The sequence below is a fragment of the Doryrhamphus excisus genome, linkage group LG4 (assembly GCF_037039965.1).
Source record: "Doryrhamphus excisus strain RoL-2023G ecotype Guam linkage group LG4, RoL_Dexc_Guam_v1.1, whole genome shotgun sequence".
Taxonomy (NCBI): Eukaryota; Metazoa; Chordata; class Actinopteri; order Syngnathiformes; family Syngnathidae; genus Doryrhamphus; species Doryrhamphus excisus.
The window spans coordinates 13,576,782-13,595,512 of NC_136360.1; the positions used below are offsets into that span (position 1 = coordinate 13,576,782).

At 41.5% G+C, this 18,731-nt stretch overlaps 1 protein-coding gene across 1 annotated transcript in view; it reads left to right on the forward strand.

Moving 5' to 3' along the window:
• Positions 1–18,731, forward strand: part of lpp (LIM domain containing preferred translocation partner in lipoma) — a 144,214-nt gene that overhangs the window by 34,154 nt on the left and 91,329 nt on the right. The window contains exon 3 of the mRNA XM_058072881.2: positions 12,351–12,550. Within this exon, the coding sequence (XP_057928864.2) occupies positions 12,355–12,550 (196 nt within the window). The 5' untranslated portion in view covers positions 12,351–12,354. The remainder of the gene's footprint in view (positions 1–12,350; positions 12,551–18,731) is intronic.

The following is an 18,731-nucleotide window of genomic DNA, read 5'->3' on the forward strand; positions in this document are numbered from 1 at the left end:
TACTGACACATACATGTATATACATTTAAAGAACACTATGAGAGAGAAAACTATACTGTCTTATTGTTATTTTATTACCAAGCAGTTGTGCAGCGTATATTTCACATGTTGATTAAATTCCAGTGGGTCTTTCTCAGTATAATTGTTTTTGTACACATTTATGTGGTGAATAAATTAGGGAGCACATTAATCTGGTGGGGGTGGGACATTTTCATGGGAGTAAAAATAAAGTTGGGTTAATAGATCCTGTACTCTTGCCCAGGACTGTGTTGAATTTATTGTTCATTGCTTCACTTTTACTCAGTGCATCTTGTTGGTCGTACAGTTTTTTAAAAGCGTGTAATTGTTGAGCTTTTAAGAGGAAGTGTATGTCAAATGATGTTAAAAAAAAACACACTTGATGTAAATACCACCTTTTTTTTTTTACTGTGATGGGAAAAGTAGCCTTGCCACCTTTCCCCACCCCCTTCTTTTTCCACCCACTTGCTGTTCTTTGCTCAGGGAGATGAAATGGGTGTGCAGTCACAGTTTGGAATCTCATTTGTAATGTTTATCAGCCGCTTGGAGTCATCACAATAGCTAATGGGGGGGGGGGGGACAAATCTGTGTTTGCTGTGTTTATCGTCCTGATTAACCTTCTTATTATCCCTTTGTGTAATTAGCCTCATTATGCCAGGCTTTAACAGGATCTACGATAGCACCTCGCTCTCTCTCGCCAGTCCTAAAGGCGCCTCCCGGTGCTCGACTGCTGGACTGGATATTATCTCAAATGTTGCTTTGAATGCGTTGGAAATGACAGCTTAGGCTTGTTTCAACTACGTTGGGAATACTGTCATCCATTTTTACAATTTATTAATGTTGTACTGCTTATCCTCACGAAAGTTGCGGGGGGTGCTGGAGCCTATCCCAACTGTCTTCGGGCGAGAGGCGGGTACACCCTGGACTGGTGGCCAGCCAATCACAGGGCACATATAGACAAACAACCATTCACACTCACATTCATACCTATGGACAATTTGGAGTCACCAATTAACCTAGCATGTTTTTGGAATGTGGTAGGAAACCGGAGTACCCGGAGAAAACCCACGCATGCACGGGGAGAACATGCAAACTCCACACAGAGATGGCCGAGAGTGGAATTTAGTCTGGTCTCCTAGCTGTGTGGCCGGCGCGCTAACCACTCGTCAACCGTGCAGCATTTCTTCCATCATGAAGCATTTAATAACTTTATTGGTCTTTTAAAGTGCAAAAAATGCAGTATTATGCCAAAAATGACTCAACACCAATAGAAAATGAAATCTACTTCCATATGGCAGCGAGCGTGCGTTCATAATAATTTGACAAATGCATTTAGAAGGTCATAAACAGTTTATTTATGCTCTAAAAAGTATTTATAAATACTGTAAGTAATATTACTTGTGTAATTCACTTATCACGGTGTGGAACTGTGATAAACAAGGGATTACTGTACATATATCGTTATACAGGTATTACATTGCAGTATTCATACAGAAAGTCTTTAGGACAGGGGTGGGCAAACTTTTTGACTCGTGGGCCGTGTTGAGTTAGCAAAATTGTGCAGGGGGCCAGAACATATATTTAACACACACACACATACTATTTTATGCTTATAATTCTAACAGTCCGCTTTGAATTATTAGGATAACTTTATTTGTAAAAGTGTCATACTATCAGCTATATGTTCTCATTTTCCTTTTTTCAGGAACACTTTAAACATCAGACCACATCAAACTTTGAAATTGAATTTTACAGTTTTTTAGTTTTTTTTTTTTTTAACTGAATAAGACATCATGTAGTAACTGGCGGGCCAGATTCAAACGCTTGTTGGGCCGCATGTGGCCACCGGGCCATAGTTTGCCCACCCCTGCTTTAGAAGTTTCGTTTTGAAGTGGAGAAGTGAAGCCATCTACCTGCAAGTTGTGATAGAGTGCCTCTTATCTGATGTGTTTTTGTTTTTTTTTCACAGTTGCTTCCACACACAAAAAAAGGTGATTTTCACCCCACGGCGCTTTTCTACTCATGTTGTCACGGCTGCTTTTTGTTAGGCGGCCTCTAATTGACTTACTCCATGCGACTCTGAGACAGGTCAGAAGGGTGCTCGTGTAGGTGTTGGAGGTGAAGAGGGGTCACTCTCGTGCTACTACCTCAGCAGAGTTCATCATCCAGGCTAACTGTTGTCAGCCTTTCCCTGAGGACGTGTTAGAGACCAGAGGAGCTCCATCAGCACCTGCTTCTGAAAGTAGAAAGACAAACAAGTAGTAGTAGAAAAGACAGCTCAGGAGTTGAATAGGACAGAACCGAGAACTGAGCCCGGGGGGGACACCATGGGAGTAATGAACATGTAATTCCACCTGCAAGAGTTTGTAATGAAACTGTAAATTTCCCTGTAAAGCGTGTTTTCTTGTGTAGCTTGCTTAATGTGACACTTTCAGCGAGCTTAAAAATATATTTTTTAATACATAATGACCTTTTTTTATCCTTATGACAGAATTACTAAGACCTCTCACTGTGCTGCGTCTTAGACATGCTGTTTAATCCCCGCCTGACATGTCGTATTTCATAGGAATAGATGTAATTTCTTACTTTTTTCACATTTACATATGCTGAAATCTGACATTTGTGTAGGAAGAACTGGATTTTTAGGCCATGGGGCGATAAAGAGCTATAGGAAATGTACACATTAGTCCAACAAGCATGTGGTCTTTATGGTACTGTGGAATGCTGTCTTTATGATACAAAGCAATTTTTCCCATAGGAAGTAATGTCAATCTAATGAATCCTCCACAGACATCCAAAGATCAACAAAACATACATTTTATAGAGACAAATTACAGTTTTACATGCAACTTCTCAACATATTGCATTGTTTGTGACCTCTGTTATATTTACAACTTTATTCCTTTCCAAACATTATCTTTGTTTTTTTGTGTAAACTATCACAATATGTGGTGTTGGGTATGAGATCTAACATGGTTGAAAAAACATGCAATGCTGGGAGTATGACCCATGTTGCATCTTCAGGCTGTGCCCTGTAGGTGCAGGCCCAGCTGTCTGCTGTGCCCCAACTCCATGCCTGTCTCCAGAGGGGGGCCCTGGAGCCCTGCGTCCGGGCGAGGGGAACCTTGGTCCATATATGTTGCTCATCATAGCGACATTTGGGCTGCCTTATTGCTCAATCTACCTGCCCACCCTCACCGATGATCATGAGCTTTTGTGTAGTGACCTAAAGGTCAAGCGGTCTTGTTGAGTTTTGTCCATGGGGTGGCTGGGTTCTCTCTTACCGCTGGTAAGACTGTTGGGACTAGATGAGGTGGCTTGGGCATTTGGTCAGGACGCCTGCCTGGGGAGGTGTTCACGGCATGTCTGATAGGTAGGATACCTCGGAAGACCAAGGACACTGAGAGACTGTGTCCCTCAACCGGCCTGGGAACGCCATTGGACCCGCAGGGAGGGGCTGGGCGAAGTAGCTGAGGAGAGTCAAGTCCGGGCTTCCTTCCTTGCCACTCCCGCCACCCGACCTTGAATCTGCGGAAGAAATCAATCTTTATTAATGCCACAAGACTCAATGTGCCAAAGGGTAAAACATTGTCCGATAACTGAGACAAAGACTGAATCATATGACTGAATCATAAGTCCAAAGGGTTACAAATGTTGCATCGAAAGATGTGACCCTCCGCCTAATGGAGCCAACAGGGGCCAAGTAAGAAGCAGCCATGGCGGTGCAGTGTTTGCAGTAGCTATGTTTCAGAACACCATGTTTGACGAGCCTGGTCCTCTGACACTGCACTATTAAACTTTCAACACGTCAAAGAGGCCCGAAACAACTCTTTGCTTTTATTAAAGTGTCGGCACGTGGTGTCAGGCCACCCTCATCCTCCCATCTGTTCCCTCTTCTCCTCAAGAGCGCTGGAGATCCGCGATGACCACTTGAAGTCGTTGCTCTTCCCGGTTTCTAAAGAGCGGAATGTCGGCGGTCGTGTGTTTGTGTAATGTCGCATTAACCTGTTCAGCCATTCAAGCGGCGCTCTGAAGCATACCGAGTCCAGTGCCGTGAAGTCTCTCCTTCAATTTTTAAAGCGGTTTCCTCTGCATGGCTGCACCGCCGCACGTTGCGTCACCGGCCGTAAGTGCTAATCCCGGTCGCCTGTGCTTGTCTGCCCGCCATGACGAATGCGCGTCCTCGTCGTCATGTCTTTGGTGTCTGTTTAAAGCGATGTTTTGATTGGTGCCTAGTGGACCGAGCACCGAGCCGGCTAACTTGACTCTGGGGACACAAACAATTGTAGGACAGAAGAAGAAGAACCACCTTGCCCCTTTTTAGGTTCTGAGCTCACTCTGTGACTTTGGGATATTTTGGTTGCGTTTGGGAGCATTGTGTCTGCTTGACAGCAGCTGAGCGTAATGGAGGCCCATCTCGGCTGCGAGGTAGGAACATCCTGAACTCTGTAAAAATGAAGGTTGGCAGTTTAGTGTGTCTTCAAGTCTGCCAGCCACACACACAGAAGACTTGCTAGAAAGCATGTCATGCTTCACACTCTCCCAAAAAAATCTGAGAGTGTATGATAGTGTTCACTCGTCTCTGTGGCCCGCTTTGGATGCTTTTGTTTGATAGCTTCCTTGGTGGATATAAAAGATTAATGCAGCAGAAACACCTGCAGCAGTTCCTCAATGACAGCTGGAAAAATACAGCGAGAGAAGCCGACAGAAAGCCCTGCCAAGATGACAGTTAAAAACATGGCCTTGTCTGGGATTTGTCCCCACTCACCTCAACTACTTTTTACCCTGGGTCCCACATTTTACCGGGGTCATGAAGTCACAAACCCCTTTCACCAGAGTCGAACCCAACCAATCGATTTTTGATTGGAAACAATCTTGAAATGCTGAGTATTGTCATTCATCCAGGGCATTGAATCCATCGCAAACCGAGTGTTCGGGTTATTTTACAACAGTGGTTCTCAACTGGTGGGTCAGAACCCAAAAGTGGACCGTGGATCCATTCTTGCAGTCAAGAATTACATTTCCTCTGCTTATCTGCGTCGCAGAGGCAGCAATCTCTTTAGGAAAACCCAGACTTCCTGGTCTCCAGTCACCTCTTCCAGTTCCATCAGTCGGACACAGAGGTGTTCCCAGACCAGTTGTGCGTTACATTAAAATATCTACTACTGTATACAACCCATGTCTGACTTGTTGAGTATATTTGAATCATCTTACTCCTTCGTGTAAGTCAAGTCAGACTTTTTTTGCCTTATTTTGTGCATTTTTTCTTTAAAAAAATATAATTGTAATTTATGCCTTACAGTATTTGCATGCATATCCTTCCTCATTTCCTTGACAAAATGCCTTCATAAATTCCTCTAAAATGGACATCTCATTTTGTGTATCAATGTTTCAGTAGATGACACAGTTTGACTTAAAAGTATAGACAAATATAAAGAAATAAATTGGTAAATAAATGAGAAATATACTATATACATACAGCAAATACATTAAAGCAAATACAAGGGACTTGAAGACATTTTAAAAACTGAATAAAATGACTGAAATAATGGTTGTTTGCAGCTTAATGTCTAAATGATCATTGGATAACGAGGGTCACAGATTGAGACAGTTTCCGAGCTTCTGACTTGGACCGTCCTATCTCGTCTTTGAGCATGAACCGATTAAGCTGTTTGCACGAGAGGCAAAACATCTTCCAAGACAACCTGAACAGTGTGCTTGTGATTCAGTCAATACTCTGAAAATCTTTGAAAAGACAAATACAGAGGAACATCAAACATATGTTAACCAAATCAAGATCAAATTTGATGACGGTGGAACTTTGGTTAGTGAACATGTTGTTACATTTTGCTGGTTTCAGTCTATGCAGTACAGAGCGATAAATAGATGTTAACAGTTTGTTAATAGTATTTGGAATAGGGGTGGGGCAGTCGGGACATGACAGAAAATAACTGAAACACTGGTGTAATGGTACAGCTGCTGCCTTTTATGCAGATGGTGTATGTTCAATCCCAGACCAGGCCAGTTTTTTCTAAATTCTGTTTATTTTCAATGAAAAACAACTTGTTGAACAATTTGTTGAACAAATTGCTTCCTGTGTATCAGTGTTTTTCCTGGAGGTGCCCCTGACGATACCAAACCCTAATGTTTGCCGTCCTCTTATTTGCTCAGTCTTTTAATCGAATCGGAAACAAACATCTGATTTGTGCGGCATGTGTAGTACAGATCCAGATAAGACAGCTGTCTTAATTAGGCTGACCTTCTGCCTTATTGTTAACTACATGACACGCACGCATACTCTCAGTCAACGAGATTTATCACATGACGGCCATCTTGTAAGAAAGACAGAAAAGCCTGCTATACTCTTAACAGGAAGGACGCCAGACAGATTTTCCCACTAATATAAGAATGAATTGAAGCGTCTGTTCCAGTAACGCATCTAATTGTGGCGCTGATCACACTTGAACTAGCTGTGAAATCAGTGTTTACCATCATCCGTGACGAGTGACACGTATGTTGGCTTTCACGAGTTGTATTTCTGCGGAGGCACAACTTGGCGCAACAAATCCTTCTGTCCATGGTGGCGTAACCAAGGAAGGGTGTTCATTTTGCATTTAGTCTGCCCTGATTAAGAAATCTTCACCAGTTGAAATGCAGTCAAACCAACCACACTTAAATACCAAAAAAAAAACACTTAACTTGGGGTCAAACCGTCATCATTTGTAATGTTGTCTCCTCACATCTTCACTACGTAGGCCGTTTTTCTTGTAAGCTACCAGTGATGGCAAGGAGGAAAAAATATGATGATCATTGAACGAGAAATGGATCTTACTGCAATATGCGCTTGCATTTTAAATTATTAAACACCCCCTCCCCATTGTACATTTCATTTATTTCGATGGATTTAATGTCAGTCAATACAGTAATCCCTCATCACACTGTGCTTAGACTTTTCGCACCTTCACTCTATCACTGATTTTCAAAAGTATATAAATGAATAACTCATGCTGTTTTGTGGTTGAATATGGTCTATTAGTCAAAACATATTCATATCTAATTTTGGGCCCAAATGAAGCATTTTCAAGCATAAAAATGGCAACATGAAGTAAAATACACTTCGTTCAAAGACATTCTGATATTGTAATATCACAAACTGGGCAATAGATGTCAGTAATGTCTGGTGAGACACACAAGCACCAGACTCTGTGGAACAATAGGCTTTTATTGCCGGTTTAAATTATATATTATTACCCACACCAAGCTGAAAATCAACTCTGAACTCCCCATTTCACTCCGTGTCCTCCCCCGACTCCTAGGGTGCGGAGGGGTGGGGTCCATTGAGAGTGTGTGGGTGTGGAATCATGACAGGCATCTTATCAAAAAGGCTGTATGTTACCTTCCAGGAACGCAGATACTAATTTGGAATGCACTGATGTGTGTTGATGCAACATCAAAACCTGTATCAATTCCCAAATGTATATTTTTCTGCATTCATTTTCACATTTATCAGCATTATGACGTGTGTTCAAACTTGTGGAAACAAAAGTTTGTAGACACTTTTACATAAAAAAGCAATATAAAGTGTCTCCAAACATTTGACTGGTTGTGTAGCTTCATACGGGCCCCACGGAGGTTTTGCAGGGGGTTGTCTTTATTCATCGTGAAGGATGAATAAAGAGGCCTCATATGAACTCATATGGAGGGTTGTACACATGAATGTAATTTTTTTTGTCAAATTGGTACATGCGTGGAAAGAAAAGTCTGTTCCTTGGGTGGGGTGGGGGGTGGCATAACCCAAAAATAATGGAGAATCACAGGTACCGACAACAGGTAGCGCCAAAGTGATCTATAAATGACTATATAGGGTACACTGTGTTTGGCCCCGTATGCATGTTCGAGCCCAGTAAGCATAAAACGACATCCCACTCTGATTTTTATTTGTAATGATGAAAGAACGCCGGCGTGTATTATAGCGTGTAGCGTTGAATGTTTCACACGTACGCTCAGATCATTTCTTCCTTTTTCCCCGCCGCTCATCGCCATTCAGGCCTTTTGTCGTCTGGGGAATGAAAGCATTTGCATTGAAAGGACAGGTGGGTGTGCGACATGGACGCACGCCTTGAATGGCAGCGTTAAGAGCAGGCAGGGAAGATATCAGACATGAGAACCATTCAGGCGGCGGGAGGAGCCGGGATTTTGAGCAGATATTAAAAGACGATTGTGCGTGGGCTCCTTCCCTCTGCGCCGCATGCCGAGAAGAAGAATGTAAACCCTGTATCAGTCGCAGCCGGGATAATAAAACGGCAAAAACATTGCGACGAGGCGCGGCAAACACAAACAAGAAAAAGGACGAGGGGGGCGAATTGGTGCGTATAAATAGTTCAAATATTTCAAGTGATTTGTGGAGGCAGCGGTGGAAAAATGCTTGTTTGTGCTCTCAGCCACTTCTTTCACTTTGCTGCTGGTACGACAAATAACACCAACAAGATGCGCATCAGACGGAGATCAGTCTGTCTTACAGTTTACCTCTGCAGACTCAACCACTACACACTGCCACTTTTATCCTAATCATGGAAGTGATCAAGCACAAACAAGAGACACATGCAGTGTTACAGCAGCATTACAGCATCTTTCAATACTTTTTCAGCTTGTTTTTGTTGTCTTTGCTGCTCTTTGTCTCTTTGTTTGGAGTTGTTGTTCCAGCGTGGGCTTTGGAAGCAAAGAAAGAACCAGAGCGAGAGAGGTTCCGAGTTGAAAGTGTGTTATTTTATTTTATTTTTTAATAATTTGCTACACGGTGTTGGGCACGAAAACATGTCAGATCACAGCATCGCGTCATTTTGTCTTCAAGGCTGACTCAATAGTTTCGGGGGGAAAGTGAACTTGGGTTAACTGGTAACTGTCACTGGGTGTACAGTAATCACTCGGTTTTTCCAAAATATGTGAATTAACAAATCACGTTATTTTGTGGCTGAATACGGCATATTAACTCACTCACCCCCAAAGACGTATTTATATGTCTCTTACATTGTTTTACGCAAGAGGCACAACGCGTTGATGATGCAACTCCACCAGAGAAAAGAGCATGTGTGGTGCAGTGTTAAGCCGAACGTCCACAAGGTTCAGATATTAATTTCATAAGAACTCTGCACGCATCTTTCCCATTGAAATCCAGTTTGTCTATATGTGCCCTGTGATTGGCTGGCCACCAGTCCAGGGTGTACCCAGCCACTCGCCCAAAGAGAGTTGGGATAGGCTCCAGCGACCAGCGTGAGGATAAGCGGTTGAAAATGAATGAAACTTACCAATGATCTACTGCAGATTATTAAAGAAAAAGATAGAAAGAAAGTTTTTTTTCTGATGAAGGATGATTCTAATCTTTCTTTTATTATATGCCATGTCTATATAGCCCACTGTTTCTCAAATAGTGGGGCGGATGCCGGGAGCTGTCAGGGGGGCACAAGAGGCTTTCATTTCAATGTAGACCTACCAATATGTAGAAATTTACAGTACTCAACATGCAGGTAAATGAATAAATAGTATTTGAAATCGGGGGGAATGAAAAAATTTCAGAATTACAGAAATAATTGAAACGCACCGATATAACCCAAGAAAACAATAGTGTGCCTTTAAAAAATCTGTCAAAATCATCAAAAATTCTTTTAAAAGTCTTTTAAAACTTAAAAATGGCTAAATGAAGTAAAAATACTCATCTAAGGTGTTCAGAAGATGCAACCAAAGACACGATATATAGTATTCTACAATGTTGGGTGAGACACACAAGCACCAGACCTGATCACCGGAACAACAGGCTTTTATGGCAGGATTTGATCAACAGGTGTGTAATTTCCGGTTACATGTAGAGAGTTAACATAGTTATTACAACTCACAGTAGTAATAGTAGTGTGGTTACTTCCTGTTACATGCCAATTTCGTATTTCATAATATTTGAAAAGTAATGGTATTGTGGTTGAGAGTTTGTTCTTGGGACACATACACAAAAACATGATTCAAAAGTCATGTTTGCGTCTTTTGAACTAAAATTTTGTTGAGGAAAGTCAAAACATACTGTATGATTACAAAAACACGCAGCGTCAAAATGCCTTGCCCATGAGGAAATACCTGGAAGGAAGGCCGATCACGGGGTAACCACTGCACACATAAAAACAGAACGTAAGTACACAGATACAGGAACACAATTTTCAAAAGTGGAGGCAGTTACAAATATATTATGAATATGATATATTCGCCACAGATATCCACTTGTGAAAAATGAAACTTGCCATAAAAGGGCAGAAAACAGAATAGTTTGGAGGAACAGAACCAGAAGATTGGCATTTTTACACTCTGTTCTCATGGACATGCTACGGAACATACTTGTTTCACAAACAGTCAGTGGGAGGTGTTGGAGTGTGGGGGGAATGCCAACCAACGCCTCTAGGCCACGGTGACACTCTGCAACACTAACACCCCGCCCCCCCCACCGCTGACATGGAGCCCATCGCTTCTCGTCTAGGAGGAACGTCGCCTGGAGTCGACAAGGAGAAGTTCAAGTAGGAAGAGTTCCCAACATCTCTGGTTCAACATCACTGACCCATGACCGCACAAAGGCACAAAACTCCCACAGACACACGCCCGAGTCTTGGAGAAAGTCTTCCCCTAAGCCTGCTACGATAGTGTGCTGATATTTTCCACACACAATAAAATCCACATCGGCGAGTGGGAATGTTAGTCTAATTGGTGAAGATGGCTTTAACCTAACCCTAAACCATTTTTTCAAACCTCACTTGCCATCCATCCCCAAATGTTGACTTGGATATAAATCAGGGGAACATGCAGGCTTGTCCAGCAGAGTGAACTTAGTCCAGGCAGGGCATTGTGGATTGCAGGGTTTTTTTTGTTGAAAAAGCCGGTCATTACCACACAGACCAGCCATCTGCCGTTTGACGCCCCTGCACAACCAGAAGTTCAGTTGTTCCATTAGAGGAAAAACCAACCCAGATCGCTCTGTCCTGTGTGGGAACACATCTCAGGTCACATCTCCTTGTCATGCCAGTAATGTTGGAAGCCCTCAGGACTTGTTAAGGACTTGTCCCATGTTTGGTTCTCTTGCGCAAATTCCAATGGGACAATTTTGTAGCGTTGAAGAAGACAATGCCTTTGAAGAACTTTTGTCTTCTTGAAAGTCATCTCTGGCAGATATCGTCTGATGGATATTGGACTGCACTTGGCATCAGTAACAACCTTCATTTGGGCCGAGGGTGATCCCTTGTCTTGTTGAACAGCCAAGGGTATCCTCCGGTGCAGGGCCGGTGAACTTTTTTGGGTCTACTACTTGCCTTTTTTGTTCTAAAGCCCTCAGGAAGTTTGAAGAAGTTCCAAATGACTGTCTTACTGCGTCCGACCTCTGCAGCAATGGTGCGCTACGAGAGGCCTTGCTTATGCAGGTCAACAATCCCACCACGTTTAAAGGCGGAAAGCTTTTTCGCCTTTACCATCAAGAGATCATGACAGTTTGAATACATTGCAACCAGATTTGCATCCAGATTTTTCCTTTTACAGGCTGTGGTCTTAAAATAATTTGGACACAAATTGCTTACTTTAAACATTTTTTGTCTTTTTGGAGTTTGAAGCTCCACTTAGAACCTCCTTAAGATCCAACAGCGCAAAATATACATTCTTGCAGTGTTTTAAATGGTCCTAACATCTATAGTGGAGTATAACACACCATAATATTATTGTTGGGATACAGTATGTTGTTTTCACACCAGGAAAATAACCAGAGAGAAACATTGCATTATTTCCCGTGTTGCCGTTTGGCCTTGCACATAAAGACATTACGATGGAACTGGTTGACATCCTAACTCTGCTAACTCTAGAAGAAAACATAGCATGAAGGATCAGTGTTGTCAACTGAGCCAGTTTGTTGCTACAGTTAGTTTCAAACCCCTTCTAGATTCTGAGTTTCAAAAAAGTGACCAGTGCCTATTTCTGGTCTTTTTGGACACTTTTGACGACCTGAACATGACATCTGTGGACCAATCCCCAAATTTAAAAGCACTCACAGGCTGCTCAGTCTTGCGCGTGACCCCCACATTCAACATGATGAAAAATAATATTATGGGACCCCCCCGAACCCCCAACAAAAATAGGAAAGGGTGAAGTTGAGACAAAGCTGAGATGCCGTTTTTTATTCAAATATAGTTAACTTCTTAGCATAGCTACTTTATGTGTTGCTTTGTTGTTTGTTGTATTCTTTACTGTGACCCTTGCATCCTTGCACTAGTTAGTTAGCAGCTAGTTTAGAGTTTGTGCTTGTCTTCTCTCGTCAGAGCCATGTGGAACCAAGGGAACAGCGGCGAGCAGACAGGACATGTGGCCGCCAGGATGGAAACCACGGCGCCGTTGGGAAGTGCCAGCATCTCCATCTCCCAGCAGCAGGCGCCGAAGAAGTTTGCTCCGGTGGTTGCACCCAAGCCCAAGTTCAACCCGTACAAACACATGGGAGAACCTGCCCTCTCGGACCCTGCATGTAAGCACATAACAAACTCATTGTACCAGAGAGTGTGTGTGGGGGGGGGGTACTTTCTTCTTTCTGAGGTTGGTTTGGGCTCCTTATCGTGTTCGTAAACCTGACATTCATAATATCACAGTGTTGGAATTAATCTCCCACAACAATGAACCGCAGCACCTGTGAACGGCAGTACTTGTGCACAACCATGCTTGACTGGAGGCAAGACAGTTATCTTGCAACCCACTTGTGTTGCCAGATATTTACACACTAATGAGCTGTGTCGACTCCTAAAAACAAAGTTGCACACCACCGCACAGTAGGATTTTAACCCAAAAGTGCTCCTTTGTCATGGTCTTCTTTCAAACGTTTGGACATTAAAAACAAATCATATAAAATCACTTTGATTATAAACACTTACGTTTTTACGACAAACAAGCTTTGTGAACATAAATCAAAGTTCTTCAAAAAAATATTTTTTTATTGATTAAAATGTGACTTAGGCTTTCGTTGGTTGGGGGGACCAATGCTATTATTGCTATTATGAGTCGCCTCTGCATCAGCTGCTTTTGAGTTATAACTTTCATTCAGAAGAACATCTTTGCACAAAACATAAGTACTGTAGTTTGCAGGCCAGAAGTAACGCTTTTATTAACACAATATCCATCTCTGGAACGCACATGAGTGGCGATCACAGGAAGTGGTTTTTCTGTCCGTGGCAATACTAAAACACTGAGACACCCACTCTTCCTGTCCCCGTGGGCCAGTGCCCTGCTTGCGAACACTCCACTGCTTTTCCAAGCTTGAACGGGAGGAAGAACGTAATGAAAGTAAAAGCAACATGTGTCAGAACCGACCTTAAAACCATCATTAATATTCTGATTTGTACATGAAAATAATGAGATTCCTCAACAATTCATGATTATAATTCCAAGATGTCAGGCGTTTAATCCCAATTAATCCAAAGACTTTCTTTTATCTCAATAAAGCATTGTCTGGAGGATTAAACAAAAGGATTAATAAAATAGCATATAAGGGTGCATTTCTAGGTAATAGACAATACTTATTTTTTAAGTCTTTGTTACATAAGTCTGTAAATTGTTTTCATTTTCTTTTATATGCATTTCGTCTAGACATACTGAATGTCATAGTGCTCTGTATGTCATTAGTGCTTTATTGATGTGTAATGGACACTCCATCACCATGGGTTGTGTGAGTGACAGGCGCTGCCATTGTTGGAAGTTGTGTGGTATTTTTTTTTCATTTTAATTAATTAATTTAATAACTGCCAACTTTTCAGAGAATATGACGAACACACGAAGAATTTAGCTCGTTAGCAACCAACAACCAACACTGATCCCCATGTGAAATACATTTGTATGTATATTATTTATCTGATAAAACACCTATCTCCCCGTAATTCATATGCATTTACATTACATTTGGTGTAGGTATTCACAGGACTAAACTGTTTCTTTTGGTTTCTGAAACCTTACAAAAGTATGTAGCACAACAAAAAGATTTCACTCACACAAAAACTGCACTTTTGTGAGACCTGAACACATCTTTCTCTTTTCTGTGTGCTCTAAAAACATAAAAACAGATAAAAAGACGCAGCTAGGAATACGCATAAAGGGGAAACACTTATTCCAGCCTTCGGGAAAAAATCAAAAATATATTTTCAAAGCTTTGGAAGCAAAAATGTTGGAAAAATATTTTGTAAAAACAAAAAGTGACTCAAGTTAAAAAATATATTTTGTATTTAGTTATTTAAATTAAAGTTTACCCCCATTCTCACAGGAGCCCCGGTTTACCCATGTCCCCTCATATACATGTTCATTTATTTATTTTGCTTTCTAAAGATTTGTGATCTTTACTTGCATTTTTTTGTTTTATAAAAAAAAATCATGAGCATCTTTTAATTTTTCAAATTTTTTGTTTTTATTTTTTTTTTCAAAAAATTGTACAAGTCCAGGCTATCTTTAACCATATCTTTTACCAAAGTTAAAATTGTTAATGTAGTATTATTATTAAAGTTTTCCGAAGCTTTCTGAAGCAAAGGCAACATTATCCTCACTTTTAATTTTTTTTTCTTTTAAAAAAAAAAAAAAAAATGCTTACAGGACATATTTTTAGTACCGCTATGATGAAATGGTGTATCGTGTTCTCTTGGATGATATGATGTATTTTAGTGCTAGTCGATTTGTAGGTTTGTAGCAGTGGTCATAAATGTTATGTTATCATAAATGCAGTACAAGAAAGATGATACAGAGGAAAACATGGTGTATTCTATAATCATAAATCCACAGTCATACAATATCAATATACGATGATGGTCTATGAATTCCGTAGCGATATCTTGATATGAGTCATGTACTTTCTTTCTATCTGAATGCACACATGGTTGTGGTTATTACACAGGCCTTGCATAAAGTGAAATGATGCAATTGTATACATACACACCATATTAATATTAGCAACTCGTATGAAAGTCCTTAACTTTGATGAGCGGAGTTGAGTGAAATAAATCAACATCTGATGATCTGATGATGACGTCTTGACAGCACGCATAGCCATCTGCAGACATCGCCGCTTGTCAAAAGATAAGACGTCTTTATGAGCAGATTAATGCGGGTTATATTTTTTAATATCTTTTTTTTTTTATCAATCGTGCTGATGTAAAAATGAGGATTAGCATAGAAATTAGGGACGAGTCAATTTGGCACAGCGCGTCACTGCCGATGCCTTTGTCTCGCCCAGCAGGCCGGTTTGAGAGGGTGGGGGGCGGGGGTGTGCATTGAGAGCAGGGCGTCATTGGCGGGGGTCTGCCTTCTTCCAAATCTTTCCGGGGAGAACTTGTGCCGAATCCCAGCGGGAGGAAGGAAGAGCCAGACGCAGAAGGGTGACCCCTGGCTCATCCAAGATGGTTTACAACAGATTTGAGGGTTTAAGTTGTCGCTATAGATTGATGCCATGTAGCTCTGATCTCGCAAATATTCAAATACGCGACAGTACTACCACTTCCCGTGGTTGCAACCTACTTTCAAAGATGCCATCTTTTGACTTCCCGTCACTCGTTAATTGCCGTTGTGTGGTCGTGACCAAGGATGCCAACAAGTTAAATGACGGAGTTGCATACTTTATGTAGGCTCAACAGCCAGAGGTCAACTCACTGATACATAGAGTTTTTTGTCCTTGGATGAAAATATTCATGTGATAAATTATATGAGCGTCCACGAGGTTGTTGTTGACCCAACAATGATTATTATCATCCGCCTGATTCAGGGCATTATGAAATAAAGTGATTAAGATCAACAATGTCACCCTCTTCCAACGGCCCCCAAGGCTAAATGGATTTTGCGACCAGTTGCCGGCCTTCCTGCCTCATGACGCCAGGCCGCTGATCGTCGACGTTGATTATTTCCCCAACGCCGATAAAGTTTTGACAAAATCTCTGACACGTGCTCTTTTTCTCCACAAACTTGTGGCCCCCGAAGTTGGTGTAAAGTCACTAATTGTCTGCTCAGAGCGCTTCGCCAGAGTTGGGAAGCGTTTGCATAAGCGCTTTTTCATTCCCGCTCGCCTGACCGACCAGAGGCAAAGTGACTACCGCTCGTTTGGTCGGGGTCCCTCATGGGTGTCACCACGAGACTTGACAGGAAACCCAGAGTGTGGAGACGCCCCATGGGGACCACTGGCTCATGCCCGCGGCGTACTCCACACAAAGGCTACTTTTATCAAACAACTTGGAGTTTGTTAGCAGAGACCGTTTGCTTTTATCCTTTGCCTTCTCTCTTGTTCCATACATACAATCACACCCCATTCAGGGGCAATGAAAGCGGCTTTTACAGCAAGACAAAAACCCACCACAAACTGTTAGATTTAGCACCAAAATCATATTTTTAATTGTAAACGACCCGATGGCAATGCTGAGCTTGATAAAAACATGGAGTGCACATATAGGACACTTATGACTACTTGTGATTTGTCGGAGGGGGATATTTGTAACGTAACCCAGCATACATGATGTAACATAAACACTGAGATATAACACAACACTTTTCAAATGACATTAAACATACCTGTATATTATAGCATATAACATAGCATTTTTACTTTGACTTATTTTACTTAAATATGCACAATAACAGAAAAGAGCCTGCACTGTATTTGCTGAATCCATATAGTTGAAATAGTCTTCAAAATTCACATTTCAATATTTCTTATATATATTTTAGTATGATATGTTTTATACTTAAGTGCATTATCTGAACATTTCAATTAAATATTTAAACATAATGTATTATATGTAAATGTATTATCTAATGACATGATATTATATATTATTGTTATTATTGTTATTACTATTACACAAATAGGTTACACAATAGTAGTGATATCAACATGCTTAATAGTAACATGTACACAATCATTTTTAAAAATCTGAATATTTTTAGGTCTGCATGGTGGATGAGTGGTTGGCATGTAGACCACATAGTCATGAGATTGGGAAGACCGGGGTTCTATTCCCTGCTTGGGCATCTCTGTGTGGAGTTTGCATGTTCTCTCCGTGCATGCGTGGGTTTCTCCGGGTACTCCTGCCACATTCCAAAAACATGCTAGGTTAGTTGGCGACTCCAGATTGTCCCAAAGACAGCTGGGATAGGCTCCAGCATACCCCCGGGACCCTAGTGATGAGTGGGATAGAAAATGGATGGATGGATGGAAATGAGCATTTTCAAAAAATATTTTGTTATTGTAATTATTTTGTGTGGAATATTTAAATATTTTCTATATATATATATATATATATATATATATATATATAGTATATTTATATGTCTTAAATCTAAATTGTATACATCTTATATCATTAAAAAAATCAACTGAGGCATTTTTCGGGGTCCTTTTTGCCTGATTACATTACATTTTGCGATGAAGGAAAATAACCTGACCTTAGTTGTTGCAGTCTTTCTCTCATTTCTTTCGCAGTGAAATGGCAGGTGTTGAAGTTTCGGTGTGGTGGTGCGGCGCCGCAGCGTTTGTTGCAACACGCCGTGACGAGACGATGCACTTTTACATGTTGTAAATGTGTGTGAGCTCACATGTTGCTGTTAAATAACAGCAGCCTCTAATTTGACACGACCTTCTCCGCGTGGCAGCACTTTGTTTCATGTTGTGACACGGGTGGCGGCGCGCTGCCACGCTCATTGACTCTATGCATACACACACACACACACACACACACAGTTGGTGTAGCGTATTTCAAGGCAGTAATTTGCTTCAAATGTTTAGATAAGGAATCCGGCTGCGCTTTCAAAACCATTCACCTTTTTTCTGGCTGCATTTGTTTCTATGCCCCCCACTTCCCACCACCCCCCCGACAATAATAAAATCCGCCTATTGTTCCTCGGCTCACTTTCTCATCCTTTGGGATTTCCTTTGTGTTTTTTTTCCCCCCACATTTGAAACAAGTACATCTCCAAAGGCCTGAAATCCCTGCCTCTCATCTCTTAGGAGGAATAAAAAGTCATAAATCACTCTTCTATACATATCTGGCTAATTAAGAGCGCGGCTCGGCGGCTGCTTTTCTTCCCGCCGAATAAAGCGTATCCGTAATTACGCTGCGGACAATGTGCTCCCCACCTCTCCTCACATTTGGAAAGGCTGAGATAAAACACGGATGACTCTTTGGAACACTTTGTCGGTTTTGTCTCGGATGGATGGGAATAAAGTCAAGATTGGAAAACGGGAGCGTGGCGGTATCATGTGCCATCACATGTCCACTTTAGCCTCATGGCTGCATGTGTGCCTTGGTTGTCAATCATGGCAGGCCTCTTTGGAACCCTGACTGATATCGGCTGATTTCCGTGGAAAAAGCATGTGATCTGCATACACCGCTAAATGCCTTTCTACACTGACCTTAGGGACCTTGGAATTGGCCGAACTTTTCCCATTATATGGCACCATGGGTCAATAAATCAATAAAAAAAATGTACGCTATATGTGATCGGTATTGGCCTATTTCATTCATGGATGTTGGGTATCGGAAGCCCTGATCAAACATCCCTTGCATAATATCTAAAGTTTCAATTTTCCATCCATCCATCTTTTTTGCCGCTTCTATTAAGTGTCAGAGGGTTATGCTAGAGCCTATCCCAGCTGTCTTCGGGCGAGAAGCGGGGTACACACTGGACTGGTG